We start from the raw sequence: 20883 nt of genomic DNA, 5'->3' as shown, positions 1-20883 counted from the left end.
ACAGACCCCGGTGCCGTGGCGGGTTTGGCTGCAGGGCGAGCGCCCAGCGGGCAGCCGGGGACAGCCCCTGCTCGGGACAGGCACAACGCGCCCGCCGCGGGACGCCGGTGCCGCCCCTAGGACTCGGCCGTGCCCTCGTTGTGGCTCCGGTCCACCCTTGGGTGTCGGTTTGCTAAAGGGAAATATATCAGAAATGCTCCGAAGACCTCCGCGGGAAATACCAGCGCCCGGAGTTAATAATCTACCAATTCCAGGGTCTGATATTAACGACCTTTATCTGTGGTGTATTAAACAGCCCCTTCTCACCCCGGAGGAAAAACAGGTTCACATAGAGGAAAACCGTGACTGAATCTAAGACAGTTTTTGGCAAGGCAGCCGTCCGCTCTCTGCAGCCGCACTCACGGTGCCTTCAGCTCAACCTCTGCAGACCCCAAAAGCAAAGTGTAGCCCTTCCACGGAAAAGCAGCCTGCCCCAAGAGCTTCAGGGACGTGGCTTAACTTACCATAGTTTGACTAAATTCTGTGTGCACATAAGCGTCGTTTCACAATACATTCATTGATTTCTGTCACGTAGTTTAGCAAACAAATCATTGCCCAAACTGGACACCTGGCTCTGTCAGAAGGGGGAAGCCTAGCACAGAAGTGCACTGGCAAGCCGCCTGAAACAGAGGTGTTGCAACACACAGTGTCACGGCCTTTGATCATGCCTTACACTCACAGGAGGTTTTGTTACACGCGTGTGTGCCAAGGTTACATAAACTCACAGCACAATCCACTTGCGTAGCACCGGGAACTTCACATAAGGTTGACTCCAAACATTCTGTCAAGCTGAAACCAAGGTAGTGTCTTCTCACAAAGATACCTCTGACCCACAGAGGTACTTTTTGATACAGAATTCTTACCACAGAGGTAATTTTTGATACCAAAAAAATGTGACAGCATGACAGGGTGAGCCTGGCACAAAGAAATTTAAAACACAAGTCACTATCATTTTCTAAACAAAATTCAGGTGAGTCTTAAATGAAAGCCACTAGTCTGTAATACAAGGAATTTGGTAAGGATATGAGTTGAAGAATCTTTCTTTCCTCAAAAAAAGAGCACATACACACACCCCTCCAAACTCCTCAAATTGTTTGGTACTATGATAAATCACTGTAGCTTAAGAATAACCCTTTAATACACTAAAACATAAAGGGACTCCTAAAGAAGACCTATGGAAGGACTACAGGCCAAAAGATAAATTCAGTAAGTTTGAAGGACACAAGAAGTGAGAGAGCCCTCCTGGAAACACAATCTTCATGTCTCTTCCTTGAAACACTTTTTGATTACTCTATTAATTTATTTCTTAATTCTAGTAAGAAATCTAAAGCTATCATGCCAACATCCCTTGTTAGAATAAGATGCTGGGAATTTTTGCCATGTTGATGCTTCTAGTATGCTCTCTCCTATTTGTTCTTAAGATTTACACAACAATGATATAATTACAATTTTTAACTGTTTTATCTTAAACTATTAGCATAATAACTGGGGTTTATCTCCTTTTACATGTGCTACTTCATTGTCTCTTTTTTGTATCCAACATTTCCTTTTTCTCTTCTTTGTTCATCAAGGCCTCTTTTCATTCTGAGAAACCTTAACATTATTCTGCTCTTCAAACATGAATAATGTCTCCCAAGAATTCACAGTAAATCCAGGTTTCTCTTAAAAGAAGCAAATGTCTTGTCTCATAATATAATCCACATTAACACAAAATGTCCCAAAGTCTCCAACACATTAAACTCAGTAATTCTAAGAAACCCAGACATGTACTACCACCTCATAAGAGGCTGCACATAATTCATAAAAAACTGAACAATAACTGGAAAAAAGAGGCCAAAAAAAGGGGGGATTGGGGGGAAGAAAGGGGAGAGGGTAAGGAGAGACATGATTAGAGAAAGGCAAAAATTTTCAATTGAAGATTAAAGAAACAACAAGAAAAGAAAACTCAAACCCATCAAATTGTTCCCTATCAGGTCTAGAAGCTTTAAATACATGCCAAGTACACCACTGAGACCTTAGCCCCACCAGCACTCTAATGCATGTTTTCAGTTAAAAATCAAAACAATAAAATAAGTTACAGTAAATCTTTAGAAATGTCATTTCTTCCTTCAAAACAAGGGAAAACATTTTGGAATTATAAAAGAAGCAGGGTACATTTTCTCAGCTCTGTGGCTGCAAGCATTTTTATACAAGAGAAGACAGAAGCATATGGGTAAAGAATTTAAAAATATCTTTGCATTTGCATTCTGCTAGAAATGTAAAGTATTAATGATCCCATAAAATGAAGCAAACCCGTTATTTACCTGGAAAATCTTAATGTGATTTTGATAACCTTCTCCTACAGCCAGCTGAGAAGCACAGTAAGGGACCTGAGGAACAAAACCAGCCCTGTGACAGAACGTTGAAGTGCAGTTATGTGGGCCAGGGCCGTGATAAAATCACATATATGGTACATGATATCCTTTATAGTTACAGGAAGCTCAGGAGCATGACCTCTCACACAGATCACATTTATAGCCTCAGACTATTCAAAATGCACCAGAACATCATGCAAGCAGACCACAGGCAGGTAAGTCCTAGTCCACCTGAAAGACAGCTAATCTGTAGCGAGACAAAGGACATATAAAAGTAGGGTCATATTCCCAAATTGCTTAGCTTTCACTGGCTTTGTGTACATGCAACCTACTTTTTATTAAAGTAGGTTGCATGTACACAAAGCCAGTGAAATAAAGAGGTTATGTATTTTCCTCTCCAGTATTTGCTTCATCCTTTTCCTATCATAGACCAAGACCATTGGTTCATTAATGGGGGTTGTCTGCTTCTTATATGTATCCACAGCTCTTAGTACAAAGAGGCCTCAGTGTCCAGCTGGAACCTCTGTGTGCTCTAGTAATACAAATAAAAAAGGTTAATAGTAATTAGAAAAGACAGGGATTCCAGAGGGGCATGACAGATTCTTAATTAGGGACCAGAGTGCCACAGTGGAATCCAAAGAGATGAGAGGAAGGTAATATGCAGAGCAGCCACTGTTTAAACCACTTCTTTGTGGTTCAGGGACAGGTTCTGATTAAGATTTAATCTCTTGGGGAGCAGTGCTAGAAACCACAGCTAGTTCAATGAGGACACTTATGTGATGCACTGTAGCTATCAAGGAGCAGAGTACATTTCCCACTGTCCAGAAAAGGTGGGGAGCAATGTGCAATGCAAATAGGTGGTACCTAGCTAAATGTTACACCCCTTTAGATCAGTTTAAATCTATGGTTTTAATCAACATAACAAGTGAATAAAAAAGGGCAATGCAGAGAGGCTGCATCAGGAAAAGTTATGACCGGGGTGGTCTTAGAAAAAATGAAAAAGGCTACTATTATTTCACTTGGACAGGGAAATTATATGAAGAAAAAAAGCAAGGAATGTGTATAATAATTAATAAATTTTTAAAATAACCAAGCAAACCCACAGTTCTTTGATTCTCAAGTAAACATGAGAGATTAATAAAACGTAGGAGACATCTTCAGCTATATGTATGGGAAATCAGCTGTTTACTTGCATTCACTGCTGAACAAGTTGACAAACTGGGTCACAGAATGAGAAGTGTACAAGGCCTTTATATAGAAACTGCAATCTACTAGGTAGAGTGAGTAAGAACACAGTTCCTACCTGCAAGTTAGATCAATCATTTATCTAGCACAACATATAATAAGTACAACAGGGTTTACTATGTAAGAAGACTATCTCAGTAACTAGAAAGCAGAAACCAATAGAAAATGTAAACTAGCTGCAAACTAGTAGCCAAGTTCAGCAGACACTTAAAAACATCCTGTTCAGGTGTATGGCTGCTCGAGCCTGAAGTTCAAAGACTGAGCCCTTAAATAGGGGGAAATCCTTTTCATCCTTCCTGGACCCTTTTATATCAGATTCCCCTTGCAGCACAGAACAGTTCTCTTTCCATGTTTCAGAGCACCTTGTACACACAGAGCATTACCACAATCTAATCAGTAAAAATACCATAATTGCACAATGCAGCAAAGCTAACAAAAGGCTCCTATTGATCACATTCAGTCCCACAGCAGCTGTGTTTCCCTTGCTTCCCACCCCTTTGACTGGTCAAGGGCGACTGACCTTCCAATGGGGCAAACACCTCCTGCACAACCACTACAGGCTGGGATTTGTTGCCAGGGTTTGTGTTCAGGGGGAAAAATGAGATTAAAAGCATCATGAGGAGGAAGCCTGGCCATTCTCACACCAGCCTGGGCGGTGAAGCTGCAGGAGATGAACTGTGCAACACCTCCTGCCGGTTCCTTCCCTGCCAGCTGCTGCCTCCTGCCTGCACCTGCACCCATGCCCAGCAGGGCCCATCCCTTCAGCATTCGGGTGTCCTGCTCTGTCCCAGACCACTGACCCTCACAAATTGCCAATGTGGGGCACAAATTTGTGAGGCACAAATCCCCTGGGGATTGTGGGGATGGAAAAGAAAGAGTGGCTACACAGCTACACAGGAAGACATCCTCTGCTTCTCGAGGAAGCATCCACTGCTGGGGACCAGTGGCAGGTGCAGCACTTCCTGCACAGTCAGTGAGCAGCTGGGCTGACAGGACTGCAGATGGGAGTCCCCTGCTCCTCCCAGGACAGCAGGAGGCACAGCTGCACTTCTAAGGATCACATCTTCCACATCTCCAGTAAGGAGCACTCTGCACTTGCGCCAAATCACTTAAAGAACTGCACATCTTACTGATGGCACATTAGCAGGATGCTATAGCTAAACTAAAAACACAGATCAGGATTCTCAACAAAGTGCAGCTCTGTTTAAAATCAGGTGTCATGACAGAGACCCAGACCTTAGCATGATACAGTTTCTGCAGTACTGTAGCTCTTTAGCACTGACTTTTCCCACCCTATAAAACCTGCAACCCACAAACTTTTCAATAATAACCTGCACAGCAGTCAGCATGGACTACACACCTGTATTTTGGCTTGAGGGAACCCATGCTCTGAAAGCACAGCAAGCAGTCAGATAGACAGACACATAGATAGTAGGAGCTAGATCCAGCAAAAGACTGAAGCTCCTACAGGTCATGCACTAAATTTTTTTTATGTGCTGAAATTTTACCTTTCCACAACTCACCTAGACTCTGCATACAATACAAAGAGGAAGGGAAGTGCCTTATGATATGCCCTAAAATTCTTATTTGCTGAAAAGGATACCCAGACACCAAGACACAGCAGAAGGTAAAAGCAGGAATCTACTTAGTGTCCCAAACTCCAGTCATCTCCTAGACTTACAAGAGTGCTTTGAGTGTCATTTGGAAGAACTCCCTGAAAAGTGGTTAGTGCCCATTTTTTTATTAACAATAGAGCATAAAGGTTCCCAAACCTCTTGCCCTTGGACACCACTACTGGTGACAGCCACAGAAGGAGCTCTTAGATCCCATCACCTCACTCCAAAGCCACCAGCATGACTAGCCCCACATCTGACACTCCTCTGCTTTACATCCTACATCCCCACACCAGTCCCTGTATTCCACCTTTCCATCTCTCCCACCTCAGACCACACACCACCACCTTCCAAACCAGCAAATGCAATCCCACATTTAGCCACACAAACGTAACCCACCACCTCTTCTTTACTGCCCAACAGGCCACATCAAGTCCTCAGCCACCACTCTGTGCTCCCTCAACCTCCACTTTGCTGTGCTATCTAAAGCAAGGAGCACTTTTAGTTGGCTGAAGACTCCTCCAGCTCTTCTGATTTTTTTCCTCTGCACACATTCAGAAATGCTCCTCTGCCTGACTAGCCATCATTAACAGTGACCTACATTCAAACACACAAATGTTCTGCTTTAGCTGCTTCAGTTCTTTAGTGTGATAGCCCTCAAAATGTAAGTTCAGCTAAGTTTGCAAATGAAATGTGTAGTTTGGTTAAAATGGCAGCCAGGTCTTGTGGCAGCCTTTATAAATGGGACCTTATGCAAAAATTAGAGCTGCTTTTTTCCATTAATCTGCCCTCCAAAAATGACTCTGTAAAACTGATTCAGCTGTTTGAGTTCATCTTTTCAGATATGTACCTGAATTAAATAATATTCAGGAAAACAGTACTTCTTTTTCCTTGCAGTAGAAGTAAAGTACTTTTGCCACTTCCCTTCGACCCTGATTAAATTCCCATCAACATACATAGACTCAAGTTGCATCAGGGAAGGTTCAGGTTGGACACTAGGAGGCTTCTCTTCACAGAATGGGTGGTTAAACATTGGAATGGGCTGCCCAGGGAGGTGGTGGAGTCACCTTCCCTAGAGGTGTTTAAGGAAAGACTGGATGGGGTACTTAGTGCCAAGGTCGACATAACAAGGTGGTGTTCCCTCAAAGACTCAGTGATCTCAGAGGTCTTTTCCAACATGACTGATTCTGTGATTTTGTGGAAGTCTATAACTGACTTCCATGAAGCAGGTTTTAACCCAGCCCTAAGATACAAGCCCTGTAGTCTAAGGGCACCAGGGCAATCCATATGGTACTTTTGTTGTCTCAAGTTTCCATCTAATTTTTATATTTCAGACAGCAAACATAGGTTGGCACAGCATTAAGAAAATGAGAATGCCATGCACATAAAACTTACAAGCTGTCTTTGCAACTGCTATTAGGAGCCCTGAAGGCCCCGTGCTGTGGCCTGAGCTAGGCAGGAGTCCTACCAGAACTCATGCACGGGAGTGTGCCTGAAGGATGTGATGCACACACATAAGAGAGCCTGGCTGCAGCTGAAGCTGTAATCTGCTTTCCCTTCCTTCCTAAAAGCTAAAAACTAATATTCCTAATTCCTGTGGCTTTGCTTATTTTCTTGCTATTTCAAAGAAAAAGAGGAAATCAACTAGCATGCAACTGACCCCAATCCCAAGCAGCATCCTCAGCCTCAGGCTGCAGAGCTCCAGGGGTGCCAGCGTTAAGTGTCCACAGGAAGATGTGTATTTCCCTGAAGTCAGCACGTGAAAAAAGCCTGGTGAAGTGCAGCTCCAGGTGTGGGCTTGGCAGGAGCTGAGCCAAAGATTCCCCTGTGAAGGAAGGCAGGTGGGGAAGGGTTTCGCCCCCCTTGTCACGTAAAGCCTGCAGTGTTTGCTGTGGAGCATCGCTGTTCTGGTGCAGCGCAAGCTCAGGCTTCAGGAGTCCAATCACTCAGGGTTTGTTTACACTGGGAGAGCTCTGCTGCTAGATATGCTGGCAAAGCTCCTCAGTGTGGATGTAACATATGCCAGAGAGGGAATTCCTCTGCCAGTCTAACAGTACCGCTTCCCCCAGTGACATTAACAAAGCCAACAAAACCGCTTCTCTGACAGCACAGCTGCACCAGTGGGGGGTATATGATTTTTACTGCTCTCCCCCTCCCCCCACCCCATGAAAATATTCCATAGGACTACCAAAGCCCTACAGAAGGGATGGATTCTCTTCTGGGCAAGCTGCCAACATCATCCAATAGCACTCACTGCAGAGCAGGAAAATGGAGACCTGTATTAAATGCACTTAGACCCAAGCAGTGTTTCATTGGCCAAGAGGGGACAGGGGCCTCTGCCCACGGGGTGTCAGTGATCCGTGATGAGGAGCGGCACCAAGGAAACCTCCTGCAGGTGAAGCTGGCCACCCCTGCTCAACTCCCCACCACAATTACAGTGCTGAGGCACTGAAACAGCTGCCCAGATGAGTCATGGGTGCCCCATCCCTGGAAGTGTTCAAGGCCAGGCTGGATGGGGTTTTGAGCAACCTGGTCCAGTGGAAGGTGTCCCATGGCAGGGCTGTTGGAACTAGATGATCTTTAAGGTCCCTTCCAACTCAATCCATTCTATGGTTCTATAACTCTGGTGGTGGGTAATGGCAGCAATCACATCATACTGAGAGATGTGGAGAGAAAATGGCTTTGCTCTAGGCAGCAAAGTGAGGGAGAGAGCAGAAGTGTCACACTGGCTGAGGATCAGGGAGTAAAGCTCAGCCAGCCAAAGTGCAAGACACTGCTTCATTGATGCCAGCTCACAGTATTTTTGCAAGCCCTGTCATGCTTCAAATGTTTTAAAGTTACAGCTCTTCAAATCACAGCCACTGAATAACAAATAATTTAAATTTTTATTTAAGGAAGATGTATATTGAATTCCCCTCAGTGATTCATAAACAGATTTTAATAATATATATGCGTACTATATATAAATATATAAATATATATATGTGTGTATGTATAAAAGCCATAAAAGCCCTTACATACATACCTAGTCTGCAAACTTCAACTTTAAAGCCAGACTTCCAGTTTTCTAAGGCTGGAATTACAACCTTAAACATTTCCAGCTGAACAGTGTGGTGCCACCAGCCACTAGCATGCAGTGTAACCAGAGGGGAGCGTGCTGGTGGCATCCCCACAGTGCTTCCATTTCTCCACACACACAGCATTTGGAGGATAGCCTGGGTAGTAGGGCACCTGAGGGCTAATGTTTTCCTTGTCCATATTATGTACAGGCATAGAAAGAAAGCATATAAAAACTGTGGAACAGGCATTAATGAGAGTAAGAGCAGCAGAACTACATTATTTTTCCATGTTTTCTCACAAAAAACAATTTAATCGCCAACAGTTTCCTTAATTGCCCCCTCTTCTCAGAATCTGGCACACCCTTATTTAACTGAGTCCAGATCTTTATGCACTGACAGAATCTGGTTTTGAAGGAAGAAAGCAGTGCACATAGATACAAGTCCTCTGCTTCCTCAATGAGCACAGGCAGACCATATTTCTTTGGATAATATCCCAGTTGCCAGAATTCCAGAGCCAGTACACAGACAGGAAAAGCAAGGGCATTCTCCTTCAAAGCATTCCTGAATCCCTGCTCTCACAAGGCAGTAGGAGTAGCACGGCCAATGACAGGTCTGTAACAGGACCAAAGAATCCTACAAAGCTCCCTCACAGTATCCCTGATGGGAACAGCATGTATTCAGGGAAAAAGCACTCCAATGACTTTGTTTGGGATAACTTTTGCCCAGGCTCTCGTCCTTGCAGTGCTTCCCCCCTGGAGCAGCAGCAGTGCTCATACACACACCAGCATTCCCCGAGCACACAGCCATGGCAGGCACACCTGTCCAGCACGGATTATTCTTGCCAGAAGCACAATAATCTACCTGGGAGGACTCTTGCTGAAGGAAGGGAGCATATGCACATTGAAATGCAGATTTTGCTTCCTGTCCTGTGATGACCTTCTGCTGCTGCTGCACACAGCCACCATAATACCTTCCCAACAGATTTCAGTGAGCAAAGGCAGAACAGCCTTTGGGGTCAGCCAGGCAGACCCAAACAGCCTCACCAAGGCTTCAGGATGAGAACATCCTGACAGAAGAACTTCCAAAATGTTGGTTGTCCAGGGCCAAATAGCACCTGGAAATTTCCACCTTAGGAGTAACGTCTGCACTGCTGCTGGGATGTTCTCAAGCTCTGTCTGGGCTCCACATTCAGCTCCCAGCCAGCGAATATACCTTTGCAAATATACTGGGCTACAAAAATCGTCACTTGTTATTAACTCTGGGTCCAAAACACCTTTCCTTTCTTCTTCCTTCTCAATACGTGAAATATCATGTTCAACACTTGAAATATCATGTTCAGGTCACACCTTGTCACAACAGGAGAGAAGTATACTTAGCCCTGATATTTATGAGTGAAATGAGAGATAAGTGAGCATAAATCTCCCTTTGCCTGAGCCTAGGGGCACATGCTCATCATGGGGACAAGGCTGGTGACATGGCTGCTACATGTGGCAGCCCAAACCCTCAGTGCTTGTGCTCATACACAACAATTAATTTGCCTTGTGAATCACAAAGGGTTAATTTATTCCTAAATCACAATTCAGAATGCCTCATTTAGCCAAAGACCTCTCTCATTAAAAAGAGAATCATACAGATGCATGATGTATTTGTACAAAGATCTTAATCTTTGCTGCCATCAGCTCTGGTACTACCCAATTAATAACCAAAATAATGTCAACGCCGGTACCCAATCCCCCACAGGGAATGGGGATGCCGTTTCCTTTCGGCCACGCACCAGGCCTCATCCAGCAGGAGGGAGAGCTGTGTGTGCTTTGCCGGGGCCGTGCCGCCCGTCTCCCACCTCGGGAGCAGCCGGAGGTGTGGGCTCAGCCTCCCCCGCGCAGCCGAGAGCTCCTGCCCTGCTCAGCGCCGTGCTCGCTGCACCGCCTGGGGATGCTCCATCGGACACAGGGGCTCCAGCCGCACACCCCGCTCGCTCCGTGCCCCGCTCCGAGCCCCGAGCCAGCCGCGGCCGAGCCCTCCCGCAGCCCGGGCCGAGCGGGGGCACCGCGGGCTGTCAAATGGCCGCGGCATCGCATTGCCCGACGCGCCTTCTGCGCTCTCCCCAAAAAAAGAACAGAGCCGTCCTCAAAACGACGCTCTCTGTCGAACAGCTGACCAAAAATAAAAACTACAAACAAAACTTAATGGAGCGCGAAGCCTCATATGACAAGGAAAATTCCCGCTCCAGTTCTGATCTCTGTTTACAACGATGAAAGTGGGTCAAACTGGTCTGCGATGGAGGAATCTGTTTGGAAAATGATCTCTGAGAGGAAAAGCATCTAAGCGGCAGACAACTGCACTGCAATGCTTCCACGGGGATCCCTTCCCTGCCATCAAAGTAATTCAGTTTTACCACACAAGGCTGAAACCCTCTAACTTGAAATTATGGCTTTTTTATTCAAATTACTTAAATTCAGCAATTCCCTATCTTTTGGAGCAAATCAACTAACCATGTCTCAGCATAGATCTCCACGCTTTAAAAAACGAAGACAGCTGGGTTTGGACAGGGTGGGGGAAGCTGTTCCCGGTTTTGTTGATTTTGCATTGTTTCTTTTTAATAATTGCCCTCACTTTTGTTCATTTCCTGCGTTCAGGACAAGGTTATTGTGCAGTACCATCACATTGCCTAACCCAACTATTTTGTTTTACCCTGTCATGGTCTCTTTCAAAGTGCAAAGGGATGATTATGACATTAAATGGGAGCCCAAAAAAAGGAACAGTCTGTAACAACATTACTGTTCAAGGTATTTTCATACTGACTTAGAGAAATCTAGTCAATTTAATATCTGTCCTTTCCTGTTCAAGATAGAATATGATTGCAGTGTAAACAAATTCAGCCAAAACTTCCTGGCAAGAAGCTCTGTAGGTTGCTCTGTGCAATGCTGGTATACAAATACACAGCAATCTAAAGAAAGAATATACTAACCAGCCTTGAAACCCACTAATTTGTTTTATCGACTTATGAAAATTCTGTTCTTTGACCTTCAAGCGCTTGATTCCTTTTATGGTTGCACAATCTTTATTTATTAAAAATCTCCTGCTAATTATTCTCAGGGTACCCAGAGGCTTTAAAAAGCACAAAATGCCAAATAATGTATTACTACATTCCTGCATATATTGAATCCTCTTTCTAATCAGTTTTTGAAAAAAAGAAATACATTTATAACATTTTCTGGAAAACATCTTTAAAAGAACCCCAAGCTGATAAACATTCCTTCATATTTATATTCTGTAAATTTTTTTAAATGCTTTCTTTGGTTTTAGTTACTATTTTGTATTTACAGAAAAATGAGCTCTGTAAGTCTTCAAAGTGTCTGCTGATGTCAGATATTTATAGAAAGTTATGATCTCAAATGATTTTAAGGACTGGATCAGTCTACATCTGTGGGACATCCTTGTATCTTTTAAACTTCAAAAATGTCCAGTTTAAACTAGAGACTTTCAGGGCAAATAAGGAATAAAAAGGCTCACATTTTAAATGCACTCAGTATAAAAAAAGTAACAAAAAGTAGTGGCCAAAAAGACTTGGAAAAAATACCATGGCGCAGTACAGGATGTAAATTTTATATCTGTTTACCAACAAACAAAGAAAGAGAATAAAGTAACACGGAAACTGCTCAGACATAACATAGATGAGAACATGAAAGAGGTATGGACTATAACTTCTGAGTCTACAGAAAAAGAATATTTACAAAGTTAGATGGAAAAATGAGTTTGAGAGACATCTATGAATTAGAAAGTGCTTTGTGAATGTCCCATGAAAATAAGAACAGTTACCCTCACAAAACCAAAGATACCCCTAAAAAAATTTTTAAAGCGCTATTTCTCCCCAGACTTACAACTAACAGGGATGGACATCCAGGGCCAGCAGGGATGTCCAGGGCAGCCCCCTGTCCCAGCGCCCTGCAGGATGCGGGGCGAGCTTGGGGCTGGGTGGCTGCGAGGTGCCAGCGTTCCTCCAGCCCTGCTGCCATCCCACACTGCTGCCATCCCAGCCCCGCTGCCATCCCAGCCCACTGCAAACCTCACACTGCTGCCATTCCAGCCTGCTGCCATCCCAGCCCTGCTGCCATCCCAGCCCTGCTGCAAACCCCACACTGCTGCCATCCCAGCCCTGCTGCCATCCCAGCCCTGCTGCCATCCCAGCCCCGCTGCAAACCCCACACTGCTGCCATCCCAGCCCTGCTGCCATCCCAGCCCCGCTGCAAACCCCACTGCTGCCATTCCAGCCCTGCTGCAAACCCCACTGCTGCCATCCCAGCCCCGCTGCCATCCCAGCCCTGCTGCAAAACCCCACACTGTTGCACCGTGAGTCCCACTGACAGCTCCTCACACCCAGGCTGGTGTCCTTGCTGGCTGTGGGCAGCTGTGAGCCTCTGCCAACCCTACTCTGCATATGGGTGCTGTGAAGGGACCCCTGCCTGAGAATGAGGGGTGTTCATCTCAGCTCCTCTGAGATGAAAAGAGAGCCCTTCATTCAATAACCGAGCTGTCCCAAACTGTACTGTAACAGAGAAGCACACTAAGTTGGGAAACACTCTTTTAACACTTACTTCTGTTATGCTCTTTTGTTTGTTTTTTGGTAGAGCCTCTTTCCCAGATTGAGTGCAGGACCCCTTTTTACTAGGCTTGACATCTACACAAAGGGGAAGGACCTTTCCTGCCCTAAAGCTCAGAACCCAAAGCCCAAGAGGTGCTCAGGGAGCGTGCCTGGAGCAGCAGCGTGGGAAAGGCTGCCAAAACCCTCCTCGGGCTTGGTGCCACCAGGCAAAAGAGCCTGGAGACAGGGAGGCACGGGCGGAGCCTGTCAGAGCCAGTGGATAGTTGGGCGGAGGAGCCCCCACTTACCCCCAGCCACACGTCACACGTGTCACCCCGGACGGCAGAACAGGACATTTACCTGCTCTGTAGCCCCACTCCGCAGCCCAGTGCACTGGACAGCAGTTTGCGCCTCATGTACCACCTCCACAAAACTACAGTCCCTTGGGAGCAGCGACATCCTCTTCAGCTGCCTGAACAGCCACTTAGGGGGAAATGGTGGTGGGGAAAGCTGGCAGCAGCAGTGGCAGGGGTTTCAGCTGTCCCAGCTAGCCCCAAGGCCACCACAGTGATCCCTGAGTTACCCACACAGCCACTGACACACTGTGCCCGCTCTCATCCCTTCCATCGCCCGCCAAGAGCACTGCGGGCTCCGGGGAGGTTTCCATATCCCCACACAACCTCCCAATGTACCTGCGGATTTGGGAGGCAGGAATGATCTACTACATCTGCAGAATGGGACTCCAGTCCAGAGCCAAGACCTCCACGCTAAAGCACAACACAAAACAGTAACAACCCCAGTGAGTGGCAAACTGAAGAACCAAGGGGGACAGCCCAGCCCAGTGTCCGGCTGAGCTCAAGGCACTGGTTACAACTTTGTGGGTCTGAGAACTGCTTGAAAGAGAGCCACAAAAGGTAACAAAAGCCCACTGTCAGCAGGCTCCAACGAGTGGAGTGCTCAGCCAGCTGCAAAAGGTGAAAAATACGTTGTTTTTTTTTCAAGCAAGGAGTCATCCCATCATCATAGCAGATGACCTTCATCAATCTTCTCTTCACTACCTTAGACTGGCACAGGAGGAAAGTTTTTTGCCGATACGTGGATCTCCTGTGTGCACTACGTTATTGAACGTCAGGTGAGACAACGGAACTGTCCCAAGTTTGGAGGCACAACCAAACCCCTCTCCCTCTGGCTGAGCTACGACAGGAATTACGTACGTACACAGAACACATAGAAGTTACCTGACAGAGTACATTTTCTTCAAACACAACGCAAACTAGGGCTGTAACCCGTTTTGTCAGCCCCCCCAAAAAAACGATGAGATTTTTTTCCACAGGCTACCGAACAGTAAAAGGACCCAAACAACGCTAAAACAGCCTTCAAGAAAACTAAGCATCAAACGCTAAAATGTCCTTCAGAGGCTGGAAGGGATGAGCTGAATCACCTCCCCAGCGAGGTGAGGCACCGGCTGTTCCAGCAGTTGCGTAGATAACTTTGCAGCCGGCTCGTGGCATGCAAGGAAGGGTCCACAGCGCACCCCCAAAATGAGCGCATCTCCCGTGCACAGCCAGGACTCCGCTTTGGCGAGCGGAGCGTTTGTCCAGCACTCGCACAACAGTGGCCCCTCAGGGGGAAGCCCCTCCAGCCCGGCCGCCGCTCCCCGCTCTCCCCGGCCCGAGGGGGACCGGCCCCGCTCCGCCCCCCGCGCCCCCCGCCGCCCTCTCCGGGCCCGGGGTCCCCCCTCCGGCGCGGGGGGCGGCGCGGGCGGGGCCGGGGGCGGCGGGCCCGGCCGCACAAAGGGCGGCGGGGCGGGGGCCGCCGGGCACTTACTTTGTCTATGGTGCCCGGGAGCAGGCGGTCGAGCAGGCGGCACAGCACCACGCCGTCCTTCAGGGAGGACTGAAGGAAGCCCTCGGGGTCGGAGATGGTCTTTTTGGGCGACTCCAGCACGCCCAGGGCGATCAGCCACGTAACGGTCTGCTCCGCCGAATTCATGGCGATGGCGGCGGCGGGCGGGGGTCGCGGCGCCCCGCGCCTCGCGTGGGTTTTGTGTCTCCCCCGGCGGGGGCTTCAGGCGGAGGCCGGCGGCGCCGCCCCCATGTGAATGCAGATGACGACGCCCCGGCCCCGCCGCTACAGACACATGCAGCTGCAGTGCCGCCTCCTCCCCGCCCCCCCCGCCGCCGCCCCCCCCGCCGCCGCCGCCGCCGCGGCCGCCGCCGCCCCATGACATCACTGGCAGCGGCGGCGGGCGGGGGCCGCGCGCCCGCGGAGACCCGCGCTCCGCTCCGCGCCCGCTGCGCGCTCCCAGGGGCGGCCGGCGCGCGCCCCCTGGCGGGCGGTCCGCGCCTCCGCGGGCGCGCAGCGGGGCGGGAGCGGGAGCCGGAGCCGCGGGCGCCGCCGGCCGCGGGGAAAAGTTGCGGGATGCCCCGGGCCCTCGTTTCCTCCTCGGACGGCGCCGTCACGCAGAGAACGAGCCCCTACAAAGCCTTCGGCGCCAGGCTCGGGCAGACCGGCTTCGGACCATCTACTTCTGCCGGGAGCACCGGCAGCGCGTTCCGGCCCCACCGGCCGCACCAACGCCATCTCTGCCTTTGCCCGCCGTTCCCTTGCGCACGGAAACGCGTTCGGGAACCCCGGCCCAGCGGGCGGATCTCGGGCTCGCCCCGGTGCGCGCCATCCCCGCCGAGCGCCTGCCGGGATGCTCCGTCCCCGGAGCGCCTCCCGCCTGCTCCCACCCCGATGGGCTGCGGCACCGCCTGGAAGCCAGCGCCGATACTCAGTACTGCGAAGGCTAACCTGAAACAGAGCCTTCCTGTGCCTTTTATTCTGACAAAAACCATTCCTCAAGGCTTTCCTTGGACAGAGCACTATGAGCAATCAGTATTTTTTGTTAGGAGCTGGCTGGTGTGGGCTCCGAGCGTCCCTCTGTTGCCATCAGCCTCCCTTGATGCTGCACACACTCCAGAAGAGGCGATACCACCACAGCCCCTGCTCTCCCTTCTCGCCCCATCTGACCCCCTCGAGGGGCAAAATGCTTCCAAGGCAGAGGTAGAGGGAATAATGCCAACCCAAACTCATCTCTGCTGTTCTGCTTCCAGCCTGGTGCACTGCATCCACCACCATCACAGTCCCTGAGCAGCAGCTCTGATAGGTTCTTCTGACCCAGAATCTCCTCCCAAACCACTGGCCAGCCCAAAAAGACAGAAGTGCATTTCAATTTGATACAAGATAATCTAATATCAACACTCAATCTCCTTCTAACCCGAAATAGGTGCAGATTTTCTTAAATTCTAACACTTCAGGTAGATGCCTCTTCCAAAATTTGTTTTTCCTTTTGCTCTTTGTTTTTTGGTCGAGGTGAAAGCAGCACACTGGCCTCTGCCAGTATTAACACCCACTTGGACTCAAGCAGGATGAGAGAAACAAGTACAATGCACATAGCAATGGTCAGAAAGCATTTATTACCTCAGCATCCCCAGTAGCTTCCCAAACAAGGTGAGCAGCAAGTGGGGCCATCCCTGGCACTGGCCCCTGGTAGAAAACAATGGGCACGAGTTTATGAAGCTTTTCATGTGACAGATGTGATGGGTACATGAACAAGGTGAAAAGTGCATGGCTGATTACAGCAGAGAGCATGATGTGGGAAAACCCATCCAAAGGCAATGGAAGTACCAACATACTACAACACAGAACAGTGATTTTAACAAAGCAGAAAGGGTTTCATTATAAGCAATATCTGGGTTATCACTGAATGACATCCATGACCTATCTCCTCACCATTCTTTTGCTCTTAACTGTGCACCCTTCCATATTTATTTTCAGCAACAGCTTCTGATCCAATGATTTGCCAGCTATGAAGAACACAAACATGGCAATTCTTTGCCATTGGAAAGATTGGATGCATTGCCTGGAGACTTCTAACAGAAGCTTGACACAGGTCCGGAAACCATTTCCAGATATTAAAAGGAAAAAAATTGAAGTGCCCAAAAGATTTAGGAGCATGCCGCTCCCTTCTTGGCTTCCTTTCTTGTCAGACTTTCCCCTACAAGGTATTTACTGCAAAGCACCTGAACTCTCTGCACAGCTCCCTTGTTTTATTCTTTCCTCCTGCATGTCCCAGTACTGTCCATTTATACTACAGCCTTGTAGGACAGAGATATTTTGCATCTGCACCATCTGGCAAGTGGAGCCCATGCCATGGTGGGAGTTTTGAAGTAACACACACAATGAAACATACAATTATTGCAAGTCTTGCACTCCTTCTTTGTTTCACAATTAAAGATGTTCTGATTCTCTTATGTCCTGACTCAGGTCCCACTGTTGCTTCTAAATCATAAACTCATGACATCTTTATTCAAGCATCCATTTTGATAGTATTTAAATAATCTAAATTCTTTCTGAAGTTGTCATAGAGGAATGATTTTAACCAGTTTTTTTTCTGCAAAACATTTTAAATTTATGCAGAGCTGAAAAAGTAATTTTGGTACTGGCTCTCATAAACAAAGGACGTATATGAGCATGTATGTAGGTTCAGGTAACTTCCAGGCCTTAAATCTGTTCACACAAGCAAAAAGATTCTTGTATTTTGGGGGGGAGGGGAGAGATGTCTCAGTTTAATAATAATTGGACCTCTTTTGAACAAGAAAGAAATAAATGATCTCTGAAATACATCAGGCAGCTTTGGCAGAGGTCTAGTAAATTTAACAGCACGTAATTTTGTATAAATAAAGATTAGGCACTTGACAATTTATTTGGTCTTTTCCAAGCTTTTGTCATATTCTTATGATAAGTTACTAAGGAAACCAGGTAGGCATGAGGTAGAAGGTAAATTTCTGTCATGGATTAGTGAGTGGTTGAAAGACAAAACAGCAGGAATAAATTGCCAGTTTGCAATTTGACCAAAAAGTGATCAGTAGAGATCTTCCTCTATTCTGTGGTATGAATTAACTGAAAGTCTCCAAAAAACAATTATACTTGTGTGGATTTTATTTATTCTTTTAGCCTGAGCAATTGGTTTTGGAGAAAGGAGAACAGGAGAGGAAGGAAAGAGCAGGTAAAGAGAGCTACTCTTTCATTTTGGCCTTCCATTCGCCATTTTCCATTTTCAGCTTCTTTTGCCTCGTCTACCTGCCCCTGGGCAGCAATGAGGTGCTTTGGCCAGATAGACCTGTTTTCCCTGTGCCAGGCCAAGGTCAGGATTTCAATGTGGAGGTAACTAATTAATTATCAGTCCAGCTTGGACAGAAACTGCCTTGACAATCTGTAATTAGCTATATAGGGGTCATACTGGATCAATTGCTGTGCTGGGCTTCCCACTCTATACGTAATTATCTCTGCAGTTCTAGCCTAGGGAGGTTTACATCTCTCTGTAGTAAAAGCCTCACCCCAACAAAGCACACTTCTGTGTTAAACTCAGAGATGCATTTCCATGCCATTTAAACCTACCTTTCAAAAGAATCTTGAGGCTTATAGAGGAGCTAGTCTTTTGCAGTTCCTGAAAACAGCTATCACAAGTTCAACATCACCAGCTCTCTGCTGTTGATTGACTACCTGTCAGCTGAAGGGGTCAGTTGAAACCCATGCACCAAAGATTGTGTTGGTGAATTTGGGATGGCAGGTCAATGAGCTGTGTGGTACTGGCACAAGCCTCAATGAATTAAAAAAACCCAAAACAACAAAAAACACAATAGAGAGCAAATTAATTATCTTCCAAGTTGCAAAGTACTTTAATAGGCAGATGAAATATTTTTTTGTCCTGAATAAATGAGTACCATACAGAGAGCAGCTAAAGTGCTGATGCAGAAACACAAATCCAGGACTCTGAGAGCAGATGTTTGACCAAGGGTGAGAGCAGCGTGATGCTCAGGACTGCCCTGCTCAGCTCCAGGGCAGCACCATGGGTGCCCAGGCAGGCTTGGGCCTCTCAAACAGGCATCACAGAATGCAGTGTGTTGAATACACCAGCGTCCAAGCCATTCCCCAAAAACAAAACAAAATTTAAAAAAAAAAAAAAAAAAAAAAAAACACACAAAAAAAACCCAAAGAAAAAAGATGCTTTAAAACCACTTTCTTTCATGGAAGCTGCAGGTACCTGTTGCAGAATTTGAGGGAAAACAGGGATGCTTAGCATCATCAGATCTTTTAGCAGGGCGAAAGATGCCCCAGAGATCAAGTCCCTCATTTATTTCCCCCGATTACAGATCTCAAGTCTCTCAAGGATCTAGTGCACTTGCCCTACTGCCTCCTGTGCAAGTGCCTTTAGGGCCTACCCAAAAGCAGAAATACTGTCAGCATGTCTTTATTTTAATCAATGCAGCCTAGTGACACTGTGCTCCGATTGAGCTCAGAGTCCAATCTGCTGACAAGTCTTGGCTATCTTAATCCTATGCAGTCAAATTTTTGTTAGCATTTGCTTGATTTGATGAGGCAATCCTGTGTTACAAGCTTTATCACAGTCACTCGTGCTTTTGTGGATTTTACCCTGGCTATGATCTTTAGGTGGAAAGATACAGGGAGTCCTCTGGCAAACCTGCAGTAGCCCAAAATGCAGCTCTGCTTCTGCACTCCTGAGAGCATCAATTGAAGAGCTGCCTTTGTCTTCTAAGTGCAGTTCAGGATAATGGCATTGATCCACTACATTCTTTATACTTTCAGAAACCAGTAAGTGTCTCTGCTTTCGGCAGAGATGAATATAAAACGAAGGTCTTTGCCATGAAGGGCTTAGTCTAAATCACAGATGATGGAAGATGAAGGATAGACCTGAAAAAGGAAGAAATGAAGCAGGACAATAGGCAGCAGCACAGTCACACTTAGGCTGTCTCCACAGGAAGAAACTTGTTTTAATTGCCATTTCAAAAGATTTATTCGCATTTAATAAGATCTGAGAAAAAAATGAAGGACAAGAATTGAGCAAGTGAGAAATCAAAATTACTAAAATGAATGAAAATGTTTTGAATTTAAACAAACAAAAAAAACGTAGCTGAGATTCTTGGATGTTTTTAAACAAATGCATAATGAATGGACAGTATTTTCCAAATTCTGCCCTGTATTTTGTTAGCATAAGTTGGAATATGTGCTTTTTTAACACTGCAGGCTGGACAGAAGCAAATCAGTGGTTCCCCTGTGGAAGGACTTGGGGGAGGGGAGCTGGCAGTGAGCTCCACCATTTCAGGCCAGACGCAGAGAAAGCTGTGTCCTGCAAGCTGAAATATCAGATGCAGAACCCCAGCTGGTGGAAGTTGTCACAGCTCCCTTAAAGTTGATGAATCTATGACATTTTTAGACAGCGAGCTCAACAATTTGTAAAGAGCTCTGATCACAGGGGACTGACATGACTATCCATAAAAAAAGGCAAATTGGATTCTAAATTGTATCTGATGAAGAATTTTGGGCAGAGTAAATGTAAGAGTGTTACTGAGTCATCAGTAGAAACTCGTTTGAATTATAGCACAGAAACTTGGACACTTGTTCTCTGGAAAAACTAAATCACACAGCAATAGAGTCATTAGAAGACTGACAGTGATCTTCTGGGAACTCGGCTTGTTTGCCCTGGTGAAACAAAGCCTGAGAAAGGGAACAGGAGGGCCAGCTATAAATACACCAGTGGGTAAATATCACAGATAGGCATGCAGCTATCTAAGTTTCAGGACAATGCTAGCACAAGAGCAAATGGATATAAACAGTTCCTGAATAAATTTGTGCTGAAAATCAGTAAAATATATTTGTTTCTTCTAGCCATAAAAATTTTCAATGCTGATAAGAAAGAGCAGGGCAAATAACCCAGCTGTTTTTAGAGGGGTGTATAATGTGCAGGCTAAAGGGATTCTATGGTTTGAGTGCAGTGGCAGGGTCTGGACATAGCCCAGGCTCTGTTCCCCAGCAGACTGTGCATTACTCCTACCAGAATCAAAGTGGGCCAAGCATTCATCATGATGGATAAGTTTAGTGAGAGAAGTCAAATAAGCAGAACCGCAGTCAAAGCCATTCTCTCA

At 46.6% G+C, this 20883-nt stretch overlaps 1 protein-coding gene across 3 annotated transcripts in view; it reads right to left on the bottom strand.

The window, feature by feature from the left end:
* ARHGEF7 (Rho guanine nucleotide exchange factor 7) overlaps window positions 1-14978 on the bottom strand; it is a 116346-nt gene extending 101368 nt beyond the window's left edge. For 2 of the 3 annotated variants that reach the window (XM_058019134.1, XM_058019135.1), the window contains exon 1: window positions 14720-14925. In XM_058019134.1, coding sequence (XP_057875117.1) covers window positions 14720-14884 — 165 coding nt within the window. In that variant the 5' untranslated portion in view covers window positions 14885-14925. Of the gene's footprint in view, window positions 1-14719 lie in introns of all 3 variants that reach the window. The other variant, XM_058019136.1, reaches the window with a different exon arrangement.
* Between the last annotated feature and the right edge of the window lie 5905 nt (window positions 14979-20883).

Source organism: Melospiza georgiana, chromosome 2 (assembly GCF_028018845.1).
Source record: "Melospiza georgiana isolate bMelGeo1 chromosome 2, bMelGeo1.pri, whole genome shotgun sequence".
Taxonomy (NCBI): Eukaryota; Metazoa; Chordata; class Aves; order Passeriformes; family Passerellidae; genus Melospiza; species Melospiza georgiana.
Note: the sequence above shows the minus strand (reverse complement) of the source record. Positions and strands in the feature narration are given on the sequence as shown.